We start from the raw sequence: 18,781 nt of genomic DNA on the forward strand, positions 1-18,781 counted from the left end.
CTGCCTCTCAAACAGGCACTTCACCAGACATCCATCCTCCTGTCTCTACCTCCTCTCCACTCCACAGGTCTATGCTTTTCTTGTACTGGGGCAGCCAGACTTCAGGTATGTCTGGAGCAGAGAGGAAGGATACCCTCATTTGATCTATTAGCAATACTTTACTCAGTGCAGCCCTGAAGACTATGTGCCACCTTTCTAGAAGGGCACGTTGTTTGCTCATTTTCTACACCAGGACTCCCAAGTCCTTTGCACAGAATCATAGAATCATAAAGGCTGGAAAAGATCTCCAAGATCATTAAGTCCAACCTTTGACCCAACACACCACCATCACATCAATAAAATCATACCACTAACTACCATGTCCAGTCACTTTTTGAACACTTCCAGGGATGGTGGCTCCACCACCTCCCTAGGCAGCCTGTTTCAATGCCTGACCACCCTTTCAGCAAAGAAATTCTTCCCAATGTCCAAACCAAACCTTCTCAGTCACAGCTCGAGGCCATTTCCCCTTGTCCTCTTACTAGCTGCCTGGGAAAAGAGGCTGACTCCCATCTCGCTACAACCTCCTTTCAGTCAAGCTGATTTCCAGTAGGTGATCACCAGCATCTACCCATGCATGGGGTTGCTCCTTCTCAGGGGCTGGACTTTGCACTTTCCCTGCTCAAACTTCATGACATTGAAAGAAAATGCTTGCATATGGCTGAATCTCAGCTTCCCACAAGCTCACTCATTACTTCAAGAACCAACAATACTCAGACATCCTGGCCTATTCATCAAGGCAGGTTTCTAGGAATGCAGTCAGGGGTATAATTACAACGGGGAAGCACAAACCTCATAGTCCCCTGTGTGTGAAAACAGGTTGTTTTGCTGACCATGCTTCCAGTGCCACAGGAGTTTCTTCTGCATTTTCACATTGTCTCTTTCTCGCTCCACCATTTTCTGGCCCTCCTGGAGCCTGTCCAGGCTCTGCTGGTACTCCTGCAGCTGCAGGGCCAGCCTCTGCCGGCTCTGCTCCAGCAGCTCTTCCTCGGACTGGCACTCCCGTTCGCGCTGCTCCAGCCGGCCCGCCCTCGCCTCCTGCTCCCGCTGCCGCTGGTCACATTCGCGCAGCCACCGCTGCTGCTCTTGCTGAAACTGCTGCTTCATTTTGTGTATGTTGGCCAGTTCCACCCTTTGTTTTTCCAGATTCTGACATTTCTCTTGTTCCAAAACCAGGTTCAGCCGAGAACCATGGCTCCGACTGGTCTTCTCATTCTCTTGCAGTAGTAATCTATGGAGCTCTTTGTGGCTGCCCTGGATAGCCAGTGCTGCCTAGCCACCACAATAAAATCAGACACAAATATTTAAATATCAGCATTAATTAATTTCTGTGTTTTTACATAGAATCATTATATAAAAATACTTGAACTTTTTTGGGAGGTTATTCCTCAAGCAAACAGATAAAATTCTGTGATAATGCCTTTACAAAGAGGTATTTCTAAAATAAAACTCAATTCTTTTGAGCACTTTTAACAAAGCTTCTGGTTTACACTTAGTATTATAATACATGTTTATGTTACAGCTGTGCATATGCACTTGAATTACAGCTGGGGTTCTGTTCTGTCAGAGGATGTAAAGACACACAGGAAAAATGGTATTTCATGGTTGAAAAGGGCAAAAGGGAATGCTATACTCACCCAAGTATTCCTAACACAGCTGTGACTTCTACACATAAAACTGTATTGTTTCCAAGCGAGTTCACTCTGGCTTTAAGGCTCTCCTTGCTAACCAGCAACACTGCAGTCCAACTAACGCCAGCCCTACGGGCACCTGCCAGCACAGCCATGTCACCAGGACTGTACCACCTGACTGAGGTGTCAGTGCAAGCCTAAACCTGCAGTATAGTAATGGTTTCAGGCTTGATGTTCCTATTTTACAGTCAAGAGTTCTATATTCCATCCTTCACAAGGATGTTGTGACATTGCTTGCATTAAAGGTTGTGACATCCTCCAATAACGCAAAAACAAATGGCTGGGATTAAGAAGAAAGAAAAGCAAGAAAACCCTAGATCTGCTGAGGCACTTATTGCGCTATGTTCAAAAGCTGACATGGGAATCTATTTCAGGAGACATTCCCAGAGAGCTCACGTAGCCCCACTGCCCTGTGCTGTCCACCTCAGAAAATTTTTAACTTGATGCTATGTGCCACCTGCACCTTCCTTGGCTCTTCCTCCAGTGTTGGGTCAGTTCCAGTGACTTGTAAACAGGACAAGATCCTCTGCTTATTTCTTGGCACCTGACTGTCCATTCATAGTCTGAGCAGTTAAGGCACGATCCTAAACCTTACTTTACTGCCCCTATTTGTTTTTCAATTACTCAAAAACTTTTGTGTGAATTACAGGATTTTTATTTTGCTTTTGTATTGTTTCAATACACTTAATTTCTAAGCCCAAAGTTTCCAGGATTATTATGAAATATGCTAAGGTCAATAGGCTCTAAAAATTAGGTATACTCAAATGAAACATTTAATTATACATAGAATTATAAAAGTGCCGCTAAATAAGAAGTAAGTTAAGATATTCAAGCTTGGCATTAAAGAGGCAAATACCTCATACTAAAGCCCTACAGTAAGTGCAGTAAATAAGTAAAGTAAGTAAGGCACAAAGTAAGTGAGATTTAAGCGCCTAAAATGGGCTGAGTTTGCTACCTGAGCTACTTGGTCAAATTACTGCTTATTACTAGCCAGGAGAACAGTCTAATCAAAATACAAGGTTTTTTTTCAATTCCTTGAACTATAATTTCAGAAATCTGTATGTGGAATGACATCAGCTCAAGTGGAGCCATCATATTATTTTCCTGCTAGGTTTTTGGACTGCACAGACATCCTCTTTTGGGAGGAGGGACTGACCTCCAAGCAGGTTAGTATTATTCAGCTCTTAACAGAAACCTACCACTGATGTAGAATAAAACTATATTCCATGACAACTTATGCAACAGTCAGAAGAGACCAGGATCAATTAACATAATGTCTGAAAGTAGGACAATATGAAATCCACTCTTTAAAAGTAAATTATTAGGACAAATTAATTACTCTCTGACATTAGTAGTGGAGTAGTCACCTGCATGCTGTATAAGAGACGGGTTAAGTTCTGGATTGCTTGTACAATCTAGAAAATAAAAGAGAAGGATTTTCAAAGGTTTGACCACTGTTAGCTAAATAATTACTAGATTCTGTCTGAAGTTTAAATTAACTCACCTCTGTCCCTGTAGATTCTGAAAAATTCATACTTGCTCCCTAAAATAAACACATGTTGCTTTAAAAAGTTGTTTTAAATTTTAAAGTTGTGTCATCAAAGTAATTTTTTTTAAATAGTGGGGACATGTGGCTAGGAAATGTGTACTGAGTCAACCCTTTATGTGGCATATTAAAAAAGACAGAAGCAACAATCTGTGAAAACTAATAATACATCATATATTCCAATACCTGAAACTCCAATAATGGAGTTTCCATGGAAATTACTAGAGATTCTTAACACAACTGTTCAAATAAAACTATTTCATCCACAATTTTAATCCCTTGTGAGTAATGCTACACAGAAAAGACGTTTCAATTCATTCTTTGTTTACCTGAGAGTTTTGAAATACAGTAACCAGATTTCTGTATATACAGCACAGTGGGTTAAGATTACTTACAGTAGGACAAAACAGCATAAGACTCTTCAAAAACAGAGATAATAATGTACTAAGAAACAAGCAAGAAGTCATGTTATTGGATCAAAAAAAAGGCCTTAGGTGCCCTGTGAGATGCTGTGCCCAGTACATGCTACAAAAGGCACCAGCATGGTCACCACTGTCCTCTGCAGCAAGGCACAGCTGCTTCACACTTTCCGTCCTGCTCCCTTTTCCTAAGGAGCTCTTTAAATTTATGGGGTGAAACTACCCATAATCCCTTCAGCATGAAGAACAGCTCCTATGAGAAAGATAAGATGAAATGGTGAGGACTGTTTCAAATACAATCCCTTCTGAGACTTCTGAGACTATGCTGAAAAGACTTCCTGTATGATTTTTCTTTCTTTTTTTTTTTCCAAAGAAGCTGACGAGAGTTCAGGGAATATTTGTTTTCTCTCTGATTCTCTTAAGTTCTCTACCGAGTCTCATTTTCCACCACAGAGAGCAAAGCATCTGCTGCATTTAGAGGTAATAACTGAAAATGAAAATGAGAAAGACCAGCCCCCTAAACACAACCCAACACAGACACCCTTGGGGCAAAGGGAGTACCAGCTGCATCATTTCCTCCACTACTCTTTCTCTCATTATATCTCTTCAGCATTTCCTTCCACTCCCCCTCCACATTTTCATCTCCTCCTCCTCACTGTATCCCCAAGCCATAGAAAACTCAGCTCTGCTGTGAAAGCAGAGGATTTTGCATGGATGCCTTTGTGCAGCACAAAAATGGACCCAAGATAGCTCTGCTTTTCCTTAGCTGGATGGTGAGCAGTGGGTAAGGAGGCAGCACAGGGCCAGGAGGGAGAGAAAAAAGATAATACTGGAAGGGTGAGGAAGAGTGTACAAGGGAGAGCCTGTACACTGAACATGAGGAGGGTTTCTTTCAGGTTTTTAAGCCCTTTTTAATTGAAAATGGATGTGCACAGGGGGAAGGTTTGTCTGGCATTGGCTTGACCAAGGAGTTGCAAGTGGCCAGTCTGCTGAGGCAGGCTTAGCTGAGCTGGCACGTGCCCTGGAAGTCCAGCTAGGAGTGAAGCAGTAATTTCAGGTGTTTAACTGAAGGCCACCACCACCTCTCTGCCTTTCTTCCTGATCACCCCAGTTCAGAGAGATGAGGATGGTCTGATTCCAGGGCCGGCTGCACTGTGCTTTGAATAATGCATGCAGAGATACACTTAAAAAGCAGGAGCAGGGGAGACAAGATGGGGATGACTTCTCACAGCTGCCCCCGGGGGAACCCTCATGTTGCAGGGACTATGCCCTTCCTTCCAGTATCCAGTCAGCATCTAACCTCCAAGCTAGGAGCTCTTGCCCTCCTGTCCAGCTCCTGTTTTCCCAAGCTAGTTGGGCTGAGTCCAGAGCCATGACCCCACAACCCTGGGACTGCCCACCCACCTCCCTGGAAGCCCTTGCCTTGCCTGTTTTCTTTGCTCATTCTGCCACCTCCTGGTAAGTCTGATTCTGACACGGCATCAGAAGATGTGAAATATGCCTTGCCCAAACAATAGTCCATGAATAACAGGATAATGACTTAGGGGGGAAGAGCTGGGTGCAGGTCCCTCCAGCTTTATGAACAGACATAGCTTCAAAGTTAGAGGAGGTTGCTGAAGGACTTCTCCAGTCAAATCCAGGAAACCTCCAAAGCTAGAGACCCCCACAACCTCTTTGGACAAACGTTGCTCCTTGATCATCCTTGCACTGATTTTTTTTTCCTTATATACACTCAGAATTTCCCTTGCTGCAGCTTGTAATCTTGGACACTCATCCTTTTGCTGCACACCTCTGATAAAAGCCCAGCTCTACCTTCTCTATAACCCCAGCGGCAAAGTTTTCACATAGAGCTACTGCAATTTTTAGTGGGCTATATCTGAGCCCCTCTACCCTCTCTAGGTTCTATTCCTCTTCACCAGCTCGCTCACTTGGACTTTTGTTTCAAACTATTTTTCCCACTCACATTCTTCCTCCTGCTCCCTTCTATCAGCAGTCTGATAAGTAAGATGATCTAGTGCTAAGCATAAGGTGACGTTATAGAGAGATTAGTGTATTAGCAATAGTATTCTCAATATAGAAAACAAACAAAGACAAGGTTTCAGGCACACAAGCCCTCTTTCAGACGTGATGCAAAGACAATATGTTCATGCTAAACTTTCAAGCAAAGTTTTCTTTCCGTTTCAAAGTCTGTATCCTACATTCTTGTCTCTCCCCTTTATTCCTTTTGTGATTCTTATTGCCACCTAAGAACTACACTATTACGGTTCACTTTATTTTCACGCAGTAATTCATGTTGCTTACTCCAACACTCTGCTGCTACATAAAATTTGTCATTTCTAGTCTTGTCCAGAACTGATTTTTGATTCTGCTTTTCTCCCCAAATTTGCTGATCAGCTATAGGACTTTGCAAAATGGGCACTTTCTCCTCTATTCTATAATTGCTCCATTTTGTTTTGATTCAAATTCTGAAGCAAGCTGGTGTAAAAACACTCATCCTATCTTATGTGCTTGTTCTCAGGACAAAGTTCATCCAAGGCACAAGTGTTCCTTGCATTAGCTGAGGACTCTGTCACTGCAGGAGACTTTCATCATCCTGTGAACATGAACAGCCCTTGCAAGTGGTTTGAAAACACTGCCTGGTATTACAACTCACTGATCTTAAGTCTTGCAGAAAATCATTCTGTTCTTGGTTATGATGGCTTTTAAAAATTTTATTATTCATTGCTGTGACCTCTATTAGACTGAATTACCTGGATCTGAGTGAAAACCCTCATGAAATTTTGAACAGCATGTACATGCACAGTGCCCAGACCGCTGTGTGCAAGGCAAGAAGAAAAACTGGTTACAATACCTTATCCTCAAGATCAGAACCTGCCATTTCCTTTTCAACACTGACATCAATTTCTGGAGATTCTTCAAATTCTTTTCTTTCTGCATCTAACAAATAAAGCCCCAAGAAAATGCATTAGAAAGGTATGAAAGCATATACTGACTAGAAAAACAAAGAACATGCTTTTTTACAGCTACTCAGGACTACGAGAAAGTGATTTTATAGTTCGTAGTTACATAATGGATCCTAGGCTGGGGAAAAACAAATTTGCAAGCCATGATGGCACACATGGCTTAACCCAGTTTTCCTACCTTACAAATCAGCACTATTTCATTTATGAAAGGTTGGAGATAAGTGTAACCATAACACTAAAAATGCTCTGAAGCAATGTATTTTACACAACTTTAGTAACAAGTTTGTTGTGAGAAATTAATGCTACCCTTTGCAGCTGAAATTACTGGAATATTAATCCTAGTTTTCAAGCCACCTGACAATAAGAGAAATGGCCTATATTGCAATACAGACTTGGTGCAGAGCTTAACAACAAGAATAAAGTGTACTTTCAACAAAGTTATGTAACAATTTACACTACCTGAGCATTTGCCCAAAGACAACTTGTATTACATTATTTTCTATTGAATCTGTCCTAGATCATGGAGGTTTTCCAAAAAACCAATCTGTATCAATTATTTTAGCACTCTAAAGATGTAAAAGCATCAAATTTTACTCACCATCCAGAACAGATTCCAATATTTCATTGGTAGTGAATCTATGCTTCACACTTAATTCCTCAGTACTTTCCTCTGGTGAACTGTCTGTTTCACTCACTTGTAATGTTGTTACAGCAATGTGGAGACTTTCAACTTAAGAGGAAAACATGCAGAATTACAGACAGCCCTAAAATAGTTCCTTAGTGCATGAATGCACTAAGTTCCTCAATGACATAGAAATGATTGAACATGGAATAATTTAGCTTGTAAGAGACTTTCAGAGATCACCTAGTCCTGCACTTCACTAAAACCTGGTCAGTCTAAATTGTGTTGCTCAACAGCATTGCACAACAAGCCTTTAACACCTCCAAATTTCAAATTCTCCCTGAGCAACCTGTTCCAATTTTTTTAACACTCTCATAATTGGAATTGCCTGTGTTTCACCACAGGACTATTGTCTCTTGTCCATGTGTTCTTTTATTGTCACGTGCCTCTGCAAAAATCCATCTTCTCTATATCCTCCCATTAAGCTGCTGTGGACAGTAATGAGATCCCACCAAGCCTGCTACCTCAGCTTGTCTTCAGACGTCATGTCCTCCAACCTTCTCGTCATTCTGGTGCCTTTCACTGGATTTGTTCTACTTTGTCAATGTCAATGTCTCTCTTGGCCAGGGAAAGCGCAGCAGTCATCATAGCAGCCCAGACAAGACTTGCCAGGGTTAAGTAGAGGAAGAATCACCTCCCCCAACTTGCTGGCAACTCTCCTCCTACTGCAGCAGCCCAGGAAGCAGTTGGGCATCTTTGCCACAAGGGCAACTGCTGCCTCATGGTCAACCTGCTGTCGAGTAGGTCTACTTCTACCTCATCAATGTCCACTCTGTACCAACATATAGGATTACATCACCTGAGACGCAGGACTTTGCATTTGTCTTTGTCAAATATCTAAGTGTTCTTCTTACCATTTTCCCAGTCTGTAGAGGTCTCTCCAGCTCACTGAATGCTCCACCTCTCACCATGACAGTCATGGCCTTGCTAAGAGTGTACTCAATCCCAAGTTAACTGCATTAAGGAATATGTTGAACACTACTGGTCTCAGTATACACTGCCTAAGAGAATCCCCTAATAATGTGATACCAAGTGGATGTCATATGACTGACCCCTTCAGCCCAGCAGTCCAGCCTGTCTTCCACCCAGTTTAGCAGTTTACATCAATTCAGATGTAAGGACACTGCAGCCAGTGCAGAGAGTGTGGAAGGTCTGAGAGATGTCAAGGTAATTGACATGCATCTTCTCTCACCATAAAACCTGTCAGGTTAGTCAGAGACAACTTGCCCTGATTAATCTGTGACAGTTGTTCCAAATCATCTTCCTGTCTTTCAGGTTCTTGGAAATGCCTTCCAGGAGGATTATCTCAGAGATCCTGGTGAGACTGTTTTTTATTTCTCTATATATTCCTTCTTGGAGTGTGAGGCTTCCTTTCTTCAAGTCATCAGGAACCTCTCCTGATCACTGTGACTTTCAAAGTTGACAGAAAACAGCCTCACAGTGACATTGGCCAGCTTGCTGAGCAGCCTTGGATTTATCCCATATCATCTCATCTCGTGGATTTGTGCATACCTAACTTGCTTAAGCACTATGTAATTCTGTCTTTCTCTACTGTAAGCAATGCTTTATTCCCATAGAGTCTGCTATTAACTCAGGAACTTAGTATTTCCATCCTGGAAAATGACCCCCACAAATTTTCTACAATGTAAACAACTGTAAGCTCACAGAGAGAGCTGTAGAGTCCTGAAATCCAAGACATCATCAACATCAACAGTAGCATGAGAGAAAGTGAAAAATACAGAACTGGGCAGAATAAGGTGTGTAATAAATATAGGCTACCATTTCAAGTATTTTCTGTTTCATCACTGACTTACTGCACCCTACACAAATTTAATCAATTTTATCAATAAAATGCTCTTTGACTTTATAATGATGATGAAGACCAAGCTCCACTGGTTTATGGGTTGAAATGTAGTTAGTAGCACACAGTTCTCAATTTAGGTGATGCTAAAATCAGGACTCAATTTACCAGGGCTCCTTTCCACTGAGTTTAGGAGAAGTTTAGTTGAAGATCCAGCTAGGGAAGGTATCTATAAACACCATTCCCTTCCTTCCTTTGTAGGACAGCACTGTAGATGGTGCAGCCACCTACCAACATCCTGTTAGATAGCAGGCAGAAAAGCAGAAAAAGCAGTTGCTCCTACAGCAACTGTGGCAGGTGTTTCTTGGTTGAAATTAGATTTGCTCTGTATGTGACCACACAGGATTCTGAAGTGACATCAAAATCAGCCAAGATAGGTGGAGGATGGGGACCAGGTGCAATATCATACTGCATACAAGCTTCTCCCCTGTTGTGCTTCACAGAGCTGTGCAGTCAGGACAGCTAAGAACCTCACACCACGCCCATGCCTGCTTATATCTGATGCTATGCCCTAAACATATCCATTATTTTACAATCTGCTGTATCTGACAAAAATAAATGCAACAGCTTTTTCTTCTATGCCCTTTGGCAATTTTTGACACTGCCACTTCTTGAGACTTGAGAGAATTGCAACACAAGGCCACATGTCTGCACTTGGTTACCTTAAAATATCTGCCCACATGAAGAGTCACCCATCCACTCTTCCCAAGCAAACTCACCTTCTCTGAGTGCTGCTGCCAGCAGTGGAGCAGCCTGTGGAGTTTCTCCAGAATCAGGTTTGATTAGTAGGTGAGGTTCTACATGGACATCTTCAAATCCACACATATCTCCCAGTTCTGCATAGATATGCAACTTTTCTTCTAAATAACTGCAGATTTGCTGGTCCTGGTTACTCAGTGATTCTGTCAACCAAAATTGAACAGTGTAAAATTGAAAACTGTATTATCATTTTTTATCCTGCAGGGAAAACATGCTTCCCATTCATCTTTCTAATCTTTACACCATGTAGAAAGTGCTAATTCAAGTTAAGCTTCTTTTAAGTGGCCAGGACCCAAATTCACCCAAGTTCATACCATCGTCTGTCCCAATGGAAGCTAGCATACACCCTTGCAGAGTCTAGTCCAAAGCCCTACCCTGATGAGGTGGCTTTGGCTGCCCTCTCTGGCCCTCATTACTGCTCTTTTCTCACAATAACCTGTTAGTTCTACCTCCTGGAAAAGCACTTGGCTCATGTGTGCTAGTAACTCAGGGCCTCAACCTCAGAGAACACCTCTGCTGAAAGGTGCTGAAATAGGACAGACATTGCTGCAATTTCTCTCCTTACAGCAGTATAAAGATGTGGGAGTTAGGCATAGGGACACCAAGGAAGCAGAATTCATCCTTATTAGCTATATTTGCAGATAAAAATAATAGCAGTAAAGGACAAAGTGCCATAAACAAGCACAAAGCCACACAATTTGGAAGATTCAAGGTATTTTCACAAACTCAGAACTACCTGGTCCTGATGCTAGTCTGTGAAATTCAGCGTTTGTTTTGAAAACATCGATTTTTACTTTTATTTTTTAGTTATAGAAATGTAGCAAAAACATTAAAGTGTTTTGAAAAAACATGCTTCTCTTTCACTACACTCACGTTATACCATCAGACCACCTCATCTGTCTCTGCTGTGACTCTGCCTGTTGAGCCACTTTGAACACACCAGCCAGTATGAGTGCATGACTAATTCATCCTAAATTCTGAGGATGCTGGAGCTCTCAGAGCAACAGGAAAGGTACCATACCTTGATATTTCTGAATTCTGTATGCCTTGGCCTCAGCAATACGTCTGTCCTCATCAGATTCACTCATTTTTACTTCTTCTCCTTCCTCTGGACAACTTCAAAGATAAAAGACAAAGGTGGATAAAGCAGAATCTGCACATCATATATTCATCTTCAATACAATGTTATGTTCTCAAAAAACAGAACACAACACCAGCATCTTTCGCAACAATCCAGAAGCATGCCATTTGTCTGCCTCTTTTAAGAAGCAGTAAGTGGACATCAAGCAGACTGAAGGGCTCCTTATTACTCTGGTAAGGCTGCACTGTGCAGCAAGAGTGGCTGGTGCACACCCACAGGTCTGCTGTCCCAAGCAAAAGCTTGGGCCCCATCAGAAGCAATGTTTTCCCCACCATTCTTAATGAGCTGACTCCAAGATAACAGGCATGAATTGTGATTTCCTCAAAACGGTAGTATGGACACGTGCAGGACCCTGGAAGGCAGCCAGTGCCAAAGGCAAAGGTGAGGGAGGGCTGGTACAATGGCTGGGAAGGATGTCTAATGAGGAAGAGAAAAGGTCTGCTGATTCAGTGGGAAACCAGGAGGGATATGGGAAGTATGGCAGGAGTGATGAAGAGGTTTTGGCGCCTTAAGCTCAAAGGAAAACTCAAACTCACAGATGGACCCAGTACAATGCAGAGCAAAGAACATGCTGCCATGAATATCCAACCAACCTCCCATCTGCTTTTGACTACCATCATGAAAACCAAACCCCTTTTCCCCTACTTTTCCACTGCCTCTTGAATATGCCTCATCCAGTTGTTACGTTCTTCTTTGGAGCTGGTATGAACCTCATACATCTCAGGCCCCACAGATGAGGCACTGATCAGAAACATCCCCCTTTCTTCATTGGCTACTTCTCTTACAATGAGCTTCTGAAGGGAGATAACAGAAGGCTTCTGGTCCTGGAGGAAACAGTCAAAGCACACGCATAATAAATTACTTTCTTATAAAACACCACACTCTAGGAAGAACATGATTTTTCAATTCATTGGACTAACACTAGTCCTGGTATAGTAAGACTACTGAAGGTTTTGAGTAATCAGACATCCTTTTAAACTATTCTTTAAAATATGTTACACTGTCAATGAACAAATTAAGCACTAGATACATGCTAAAAAGAAAATCTCAGAGGCTCACTGATATTTAGACAGAATATTCATATAATGTTTATATTTATATCGTTTGGGAACTTCTTTCCACGACGTTTCATGTCTTTTATGTGTGCTTACTACTCTATTTTCCATAACAATTGCTCTTCAGTTCATTTTATGAAAAAAAAAATTAAAATTTATACTAGACAACTGAAAGAGCCTTCATTACTTACTATCTTCACAGTCATGTAAGGCACAACATTAAAGATATAATTCTGTTATTTTTATCCTTCTCCACAAAAAAATATTTACTTTTGAAAAAAAAATTATTTTCTATATACTGATATACAATACTAGGATTTTAGAGAAAAATAAGATGGGGGAGTGAGCTGAATAAGGACCTAATTTTTGAGAAATACACAAATAAATATGCAACATATGTGTTAAAATATCTGATAATATACTCACAACAGCTGCAAAGATGTATTTTTGATCCTTTTCTTGTAAGAACAGTAGTACATCAGTTAGAAGCAGAGCTAAGGTGTCTTAAAATGAGAAATGGAAAAAAAAAGGCTTTTAATTAAAATTAGTGCAATCAGTGAAATTCTTACTTTATCTTTATAAAGGGAGTAGCCCCAATGAAGAAATATCTTGTAGAATCCCACAGTAAATGAAACAGGAAATATCTGAATTAGCCCATGGTCTGCATGGAGCACTTGCACATCCTTGCTTTGTATCTCCCAGGAAAGTGCACCATGCTGCAACACAGACCCAGGGAAAGAAGTCCTTGTACCAAGGGCAGTACAACTTCCCTAGGCCTGGCAAAGACTATCTCACATAACCTTGCTTTGTCTGTGCTGTAACATACACTCACAACACAGTATTACACTGGTAAAAGCATTTCTAGAAAAATAATGATCAACAGACAGCTTTATAAAGTTGTACAGCAAAAACTAGAAGGGTCTAAAAAAACCCCAACCCCTAACACATGATTAACACCAAAAATCAAAATCTGAGCTCGCATGCAAAAATTGTACTCCAGCCAAATGTGGGTTAAGAATTTCTTTTCTACTACGGATGTCTCATTACCACTGAATTGTTAATAAGCTATTTTCAATAGCAAATACTGTGAACAATAAAAATGTACAAGTGAAAACATTATATTACAAAATGAAATTAAAAATCAAAAAACTAGAAGGAGGAGATTGGAAGAAGAAATGCAGATGGTATTGTATGTGAACTTGTGCTCCTACGCAGATTACTCACAAATCATGGCAGCTTCTGGAACTGATCAACCAGAAATTACTGTGACATTGGCAACACCATTACTCAGACATTCTTATTTTCAATATAGCACAAGAAAGTATTTTCATTCTTTAACCAGTCTTTGAATGTTATTTGCAAATAAAGAGTTAAAGGACTTTACTGCTCAGATGAAATACCTTTGAACCGACCAGTCGCTGTCTTCCAATACACTAAACCTTCATGAAGAAGTAGCCTCTCTTTCCTCATCAAGTCTTGCTTCCTAAAAACATGGCCATTTTTCAGCTTTGTATATGTTTTGTTTTCAGTTCTACAGAGAACTTCCAGCAGCTTTTGCTTTTTCTCATACTCATTCACTTTCAAATCTACTGCTGCTATTATATCCTTAATTAGACGAAGGGCTTTGCACAAGTCTTTATGTTCTTCTGTTCCTTCTGTATGAAACAAAAAATAAACAACAAGACACTGGTCAGCATGTTCAAGAGAAGATATAATTCCTTGCTTTCTGGAAACCATGAGCATGATGCAAACCTTAAACTGATAAATATGTTAATTTAAGTTGAACCTTGCATCCATTTTACTAGAATTATTAGATTAAAAGATGACCTGTATCTCAGATTTATTCACTAGCCAAAACAACATATTGAATAGTTCCTGACATATTTATGAGGTGCAAGCACTCAAAAAAAAAATCAGTGGCTAAGTAAATCATATAGTATATTATTCTTCTAGCTAAACAAAAGTACCCTTGAAAGTACCCAGGATTGCAAGTACAAAGGATTTGCATAGTATATGCAACTTTCTACAATGCTCATTTACTGCCCATTTAGGGGGCAATATCTTTAAGTTAATAGTAATTGTAAAAAGTTATACTAAGTTCCAGAGGGCATTCAAGCTTTGCCTGAAAAAACACAGAATAATTTACAAAATGTTTGCCTAGCCCTACTTAGAACAGGCTCCCCCAGAATTAATTCCAAAGGTACACAGTGTATTTGAGCTAGTTCTCATACTTTAGTCAAGGTCTTTTCCTAAAACAAGTATGCTCTTCTGGACTTCTATGGCCTACCTGGCTGGACTGTCAGAAATCTTCACAACCCGCCCTTGACAAGACCTATATAGACCAGACAGCCCTGTTCAGGTGACGTTTGCCTGAACAGTAGGTATTAATGTTGCTCTGGTTGTATCTCAACAGAGCAGTGGATTTAATCTTTTGTGATATTGTATCTGTGCAAATTTCTTACATTAAAAGTGCGCTAGGATTTCAGACATGAAGCAACACTTCAGCTTTTATCTACCTTTTGAGTATTGCAATATCCTTTCAACCAGAACAGGGTATTTGGTGATTCGCTGGGTGACGAGCAAAATACATTCAGGGATTCCTCGGCGTCGTGCCAACAGGTTGCTATTTCTCAGCTGCACAGATGTAAATATACACCTTAGGTAGTAAATGCATATTAAACCACAATTGACTAATAAGAAATATGATCTAAAAGCATTAGAATAAGTTAAAACAAATGCTGGGTAATCGGAACCATCCCCAAGGAACAGCTGCTGTGCTGAGGGATGAGGCGTACTGTAACAGGAGAATGTGTGTAATACACACTGGATGCCATAGCATTCTAAAATTTGAAAGAAAACTGTGATTTATCAGCTACTAGTTAAGGAGAAAAAACTTTTGCCATTTTTATTAGCCATTTAAAGTGAGTTACTGAATATAATTCCAACCATAAATCTAAGTAATAGCTATGTACCTTTTTCCTGAGCATTTTGTCAGTAGTGCTCATGATTCCACATTAACTTACTTTAATAAAATTCTGGAACTTCTTGTTTTGTTGCAGGTCTTTGAAGAGATTAACAGCTTCTTTCTGATGGCTACAAAACTCTCCATATATTTTCTCCATTTTAGTTGCATTTTCCTCTGAAAACTGAAGAAATTAATAAGTGAATTGTGCTCAACATTCTATCTGATAGGAAAGTGAATTTTAACTAGTGAATTTTGTACAAATAGGGAACTTTCACATTACTGGTTTATCAAGTTCTCTGAATTTCACTAACATGTCTGTAGGCCTGTCACTACAGAATGAAAATATGCTAGCTGCTTTTAGGAGCAAAAAGAGGAATGCAGGCTGGAGAGAGCACAAGCAACCTTTATTGTACTCTTGCCAGTAAGAGCTAGAACATTATAACAGCATTTCCTTCACCTCTTTTCAAACACAACCCTCTGAGGTTCATTTACTTTTGTCTGATCTCCACATTGTTTTTAGATAAGCTGACATCTCAGCTCTTTATTTCAGTGGAGTAAAAAAGTTGACAGAAGGTGAAAAGCCACACCTCCCTTTCACAAGAAACTGAGGGGTGCGTGCCAAGCCATCAGTTAGCTGTTCTTCAACCACAGGAAACACCTTGCAACCACACCTTCCCTACTGAGCAGTATCCTGAGATGTAACTGATCTGGGATGCCAGATTACTGCAAGAAATTAATGGGTAGTTTCCTTCCCATCATCAGTTCTTCACATCTCTCCTCAGCTGATAAAGTGAATCCATTACGTCCATTTTTTGCAGTCTGTAGTATGACAACAGCCTTCTACTGCAAACATGACCAAGTTCATCACTTCCCTTGTCACTCACACCACATAGGGAGAAATCCACCCCAAGTTCACCACAGTTACCTGACAATAATGATATCTTTTCATATTGCTATTTCATCCTGAAATAATCAGGAGAGGACAGGTTTTGAATCTTTTTGAGGCAACCATAATTGTCTTCTTGCCCACCGAAGTTTTGGAGCAAAAAAAATGTTTACATTTGGAACCCTGAGCACTTAAAGGATTAACAGAACTGATGCCTCTACCTGCTGCACAAGGATGTCTCCAATTCTGCTGATGACAAAATTACGCTCACTCCCTGATGTACACGATTCCTGCCGCCTGTCCTTCATTCTGCAGAAGAATTGCCTGTGCACCTCCAGTAGCTCATCTAAGCAGGGGAATATTCTGTCAACTATACTGTGGTCAAGCTGCAGTTCTTCCTTCATCCCTTTCCTGAATATTTCAGACATAATGAACAGGGTATGGATGTGATGTACTTCTGTTTGCATCAACTCTGCAGTAGAAAAGAAAAAAAGATAGTGTAGTAATCACCTGAATATTTTGCACACCTTCTAAGACAGACTTTAGTCTATCAAATACACAGCCATAATTCCTTTTTTGGTGTAAGCCTCAAACCTAATCGATTATGTCAGTAGGAAGATTTAATTTATCTGTCTCTGACACAATTCTCTCTGTATCCCACTAAACAAGCTGTGGTTGTAATAGCTTGAGCTGAGGGTCGGATGAGGCCCCTTCCAATTTCAACCATTCTGTGAACAGACTAGGTATGTCTCTGGTAGCCACTACTATCATTTTCCTTAGTTTAGGAGACATCGTACTTTGTGATAAAAATGTTCTTTGAACCTTCTTATTGGTTTGAGTTGAAGCACTCATTCTTGTGGCCATAAACCATGTAGGTTCCCTCTCTATTTGACACACCAAATTGCATTTAAACCTACACACAGCTTTGAAATACTAACCAAATATGACATCCTGCCGCTTGACGACATCCTTTTCTTGCTTGCTACAGAACATTGGATCCACAACAAGACTCCAGGAGTCTGCCTCAAACTCTTCTGCATCTGTGCAGAGATCAGTCCACTGAGACAAATCCACAGCATCTATGACAAAATTTGTATTTCTTTAACACCACACACACAAAGAGTAAGGGAAGTTCCTTGGCACATGCAGATCTATTCATATAGTGAGTGGAACACATCACAGAGATGAACTATAGGTAAGACTTCTTCAAATGCTGGCACTGTCTTTCCTACAGCAAAGTTTGCCAGATGTGAATATTATTACCAAAGTGTTGAATTGCTTTTGTGACAGAAGCAATTGGAGAGTAGGCAAAACCACTCTTCTTTCCTCAAATTAAATCCTTTTTATAACTCTTTGCTTGCAGAAACCTTTTAAAATTTAAAAATAAAATTCAACATTTCCAATACCAGATGTCCAGTGAGTGGTATGTGCACCATCCTCCGTGAGTGAAAGCCCTTCAGCTTTCAAATTCAGTCTCACACCTAGCTACACAAAAAATCTATTTGCTTCATAAGGCTATGCAGCTATTGTAAAAGCACAGCTTACCATTAGGAGTTAAGAATTCAGGCTACCGAGGAAATACAAGTGTTGCAGGCTTACAATTTGCAATGGACACTGTCAACAGAGTCAACTGAATGAGTGCAAAAGAAAAGTGTATTGCTGTTCTGTTTCTGCAAGGATGTCAGTACATTTATCCCTGTTACTTTAAAATGGTAATAGCATACTAAAATAATCCAAAAGTTATAAAATAGTTACAAGGAAGTAAGGAAAAGCTCTTTTTTAAGACTAATGTGTTTGATTTCATCATTTTAAAGAGGGATGTAACTGTCATTATCAAAAACAAGTGCTCTTCTTTGAGAAGATGAAGTGTTTTCCTAAATCAGCTAAAGAGTTTTTCTGGTTTTCACTTTCCAATACTAGCTATAAGATGCAACATGTGTGCAATATTCTCACCTTCCATCATAAAAGCATCCATTGAAGAAAAGGTCCCTAATGCTTGTAACATCTCTTCAGACTGTGACTTGGACTTCCAGGTGCTAGTCTCAGAGTCTTGTCCAGAAAATTGTGTAGCTCTTCTAGAGCAGAAATAAAATTTTAAATACCCACATTTATTTCATGGTTTAAATCTTCCTAGAAATTTGGAAGGATGTATTTAGCATACTGCCCCTCTACCTTTCCAAACTGGCACTGGGAACACTTTTGGACAAGAGGTAGGGCTGTTGTGTGGCTTCCCTCTTTCCAGGAGACAGTCCAATAGGCACAGAGGAAGAAGGAGGCACTGAGGACAGCACCATCTGTGAAATGTCTCCAGGCAGGGAATCTGTGAAGCAAAGCACAACATAACATTTGGACAAAAAATGAGTCTGTCATTTTTTGACAGAGTATGTCATCAACAGCACATTTATACTGAGAAATGCTGTCTGGTGCTCATATTGACCTACATCAGGCATCAAGAATGCCCACTTGCCAAGATACATGACCAAAATGCTCTCTCACAGAATACAAAAATAAGCCTGTAGGCAATGTGGAATAGCCTCAGAATGGCTATCATTTGATAAGTAAATAACCTCAAATCATACATGCTCTATAGGTGTGCAAATACCTGTGCACAAATAAATGACATAGACACAACTGGCTACTTTTTTTTTTGTTTCCACTGAAAATATAGTAAATTCACACTCATTTTAGTAGAGGACGAGTTAATTCCACAGTGATCTCTCAAAAACTATTCATTCATATTAGAGACAAACACCCATTCTTACAAATACTGAAAC

General features: G+C 40.3%; 1 protein-coding gene across 6 annotated transcripts in view; it reads right to left on the reverse strand.

Annotated features, from left to right (window-relative positions):
* Nucleotides 1-18,781, reverse strand: part of ARHGEF28 (Rho guanine nucleotide exchange factor 28) — a 114,674-nt gene that overhangs the window by 20,360 nt on the left and 75,533 nt on the right. For all 6 annotated transcript variants that reach the window (XM_084225469.1, XM_084225468.1, XM_084225471.1 and 3 more), the window contains 16 exons: nucleotides 18,180-18,327; nucleotides 17,961-18,082; nucleotides 16,946-17,086; nucleotides 16,229-16,479; nucleotides 15,180-15,302; nucleotides 14,673-14,790; nucleotides 13,557-13,811; nucleotides 12,583-12,659; nucleotides 11,747-11,925; nucleotides 10,982-11,076; nucleotides 9,921-10,103; nucleotides 7,257-7,388; nucleotides 6,547-6,632; nucleotides 3,235-3,273; nucleotides 3,098-3,145; nucleotides 832-1,311 (listed from right to left, as the gene is read on the reverse strand). In XM_084225469.1, coding sequence (XP_084081595.1) covers nucleotides 832-1,311; nucleotides 3,098-3,145; nucleotides 3,235-3,273; nucleotides 6,547-6,632; nucleotides 7,257-7,388; nucleotides 9,921-10,103; nucleotides 10,982-11,076; nucleotides 11,747-11,925; nucleotides 12,583-12,659; nucleotides 13,557-13,811; nucleotides 14,673-14,790; nucleotides 15,180-15,302; nucleotides 16,229-16,479; nucleotides 16,946-17,086; nucleotides 17,961-18,082; nucleotides 18,180-18,327 — 2,477 coding nt within the window. The remainder of the gene's footprint in view (nucleotides 1-831; nucleotides 1,312-3,097; nucleotides 3,146-3,234; nucleotides 3,274-6,546; nucleotides 6,633-7,256; nucleotides 7,389-9,920; nucleotides 10,104-10,981; nucleotides 11,077-11,746; nucleotides 11,926-12,582; nucleotides 12,660-13,556; nucleotides 13,812-14,672; nucleotides 14,791-15,179; nucleotides 15,303-16,228; nucleotides 16,480-16,945; nucleotides 17,087-17,960; nucleotides 18,083-18,179; nucleotides 18,328-18,781) is intronic.

This window comes from Fringilla coelebs (assembly GCF_963513975.1).
Source record: "Fringilla coelebs genome assembly, chromosome: Z".
Classification (NCBI taxonomy): Eukaryota; Metazoa; Chordata; class Aves; order Passeriformes; family Fringillidae; genus Fringilla; species Fringilla coelebs.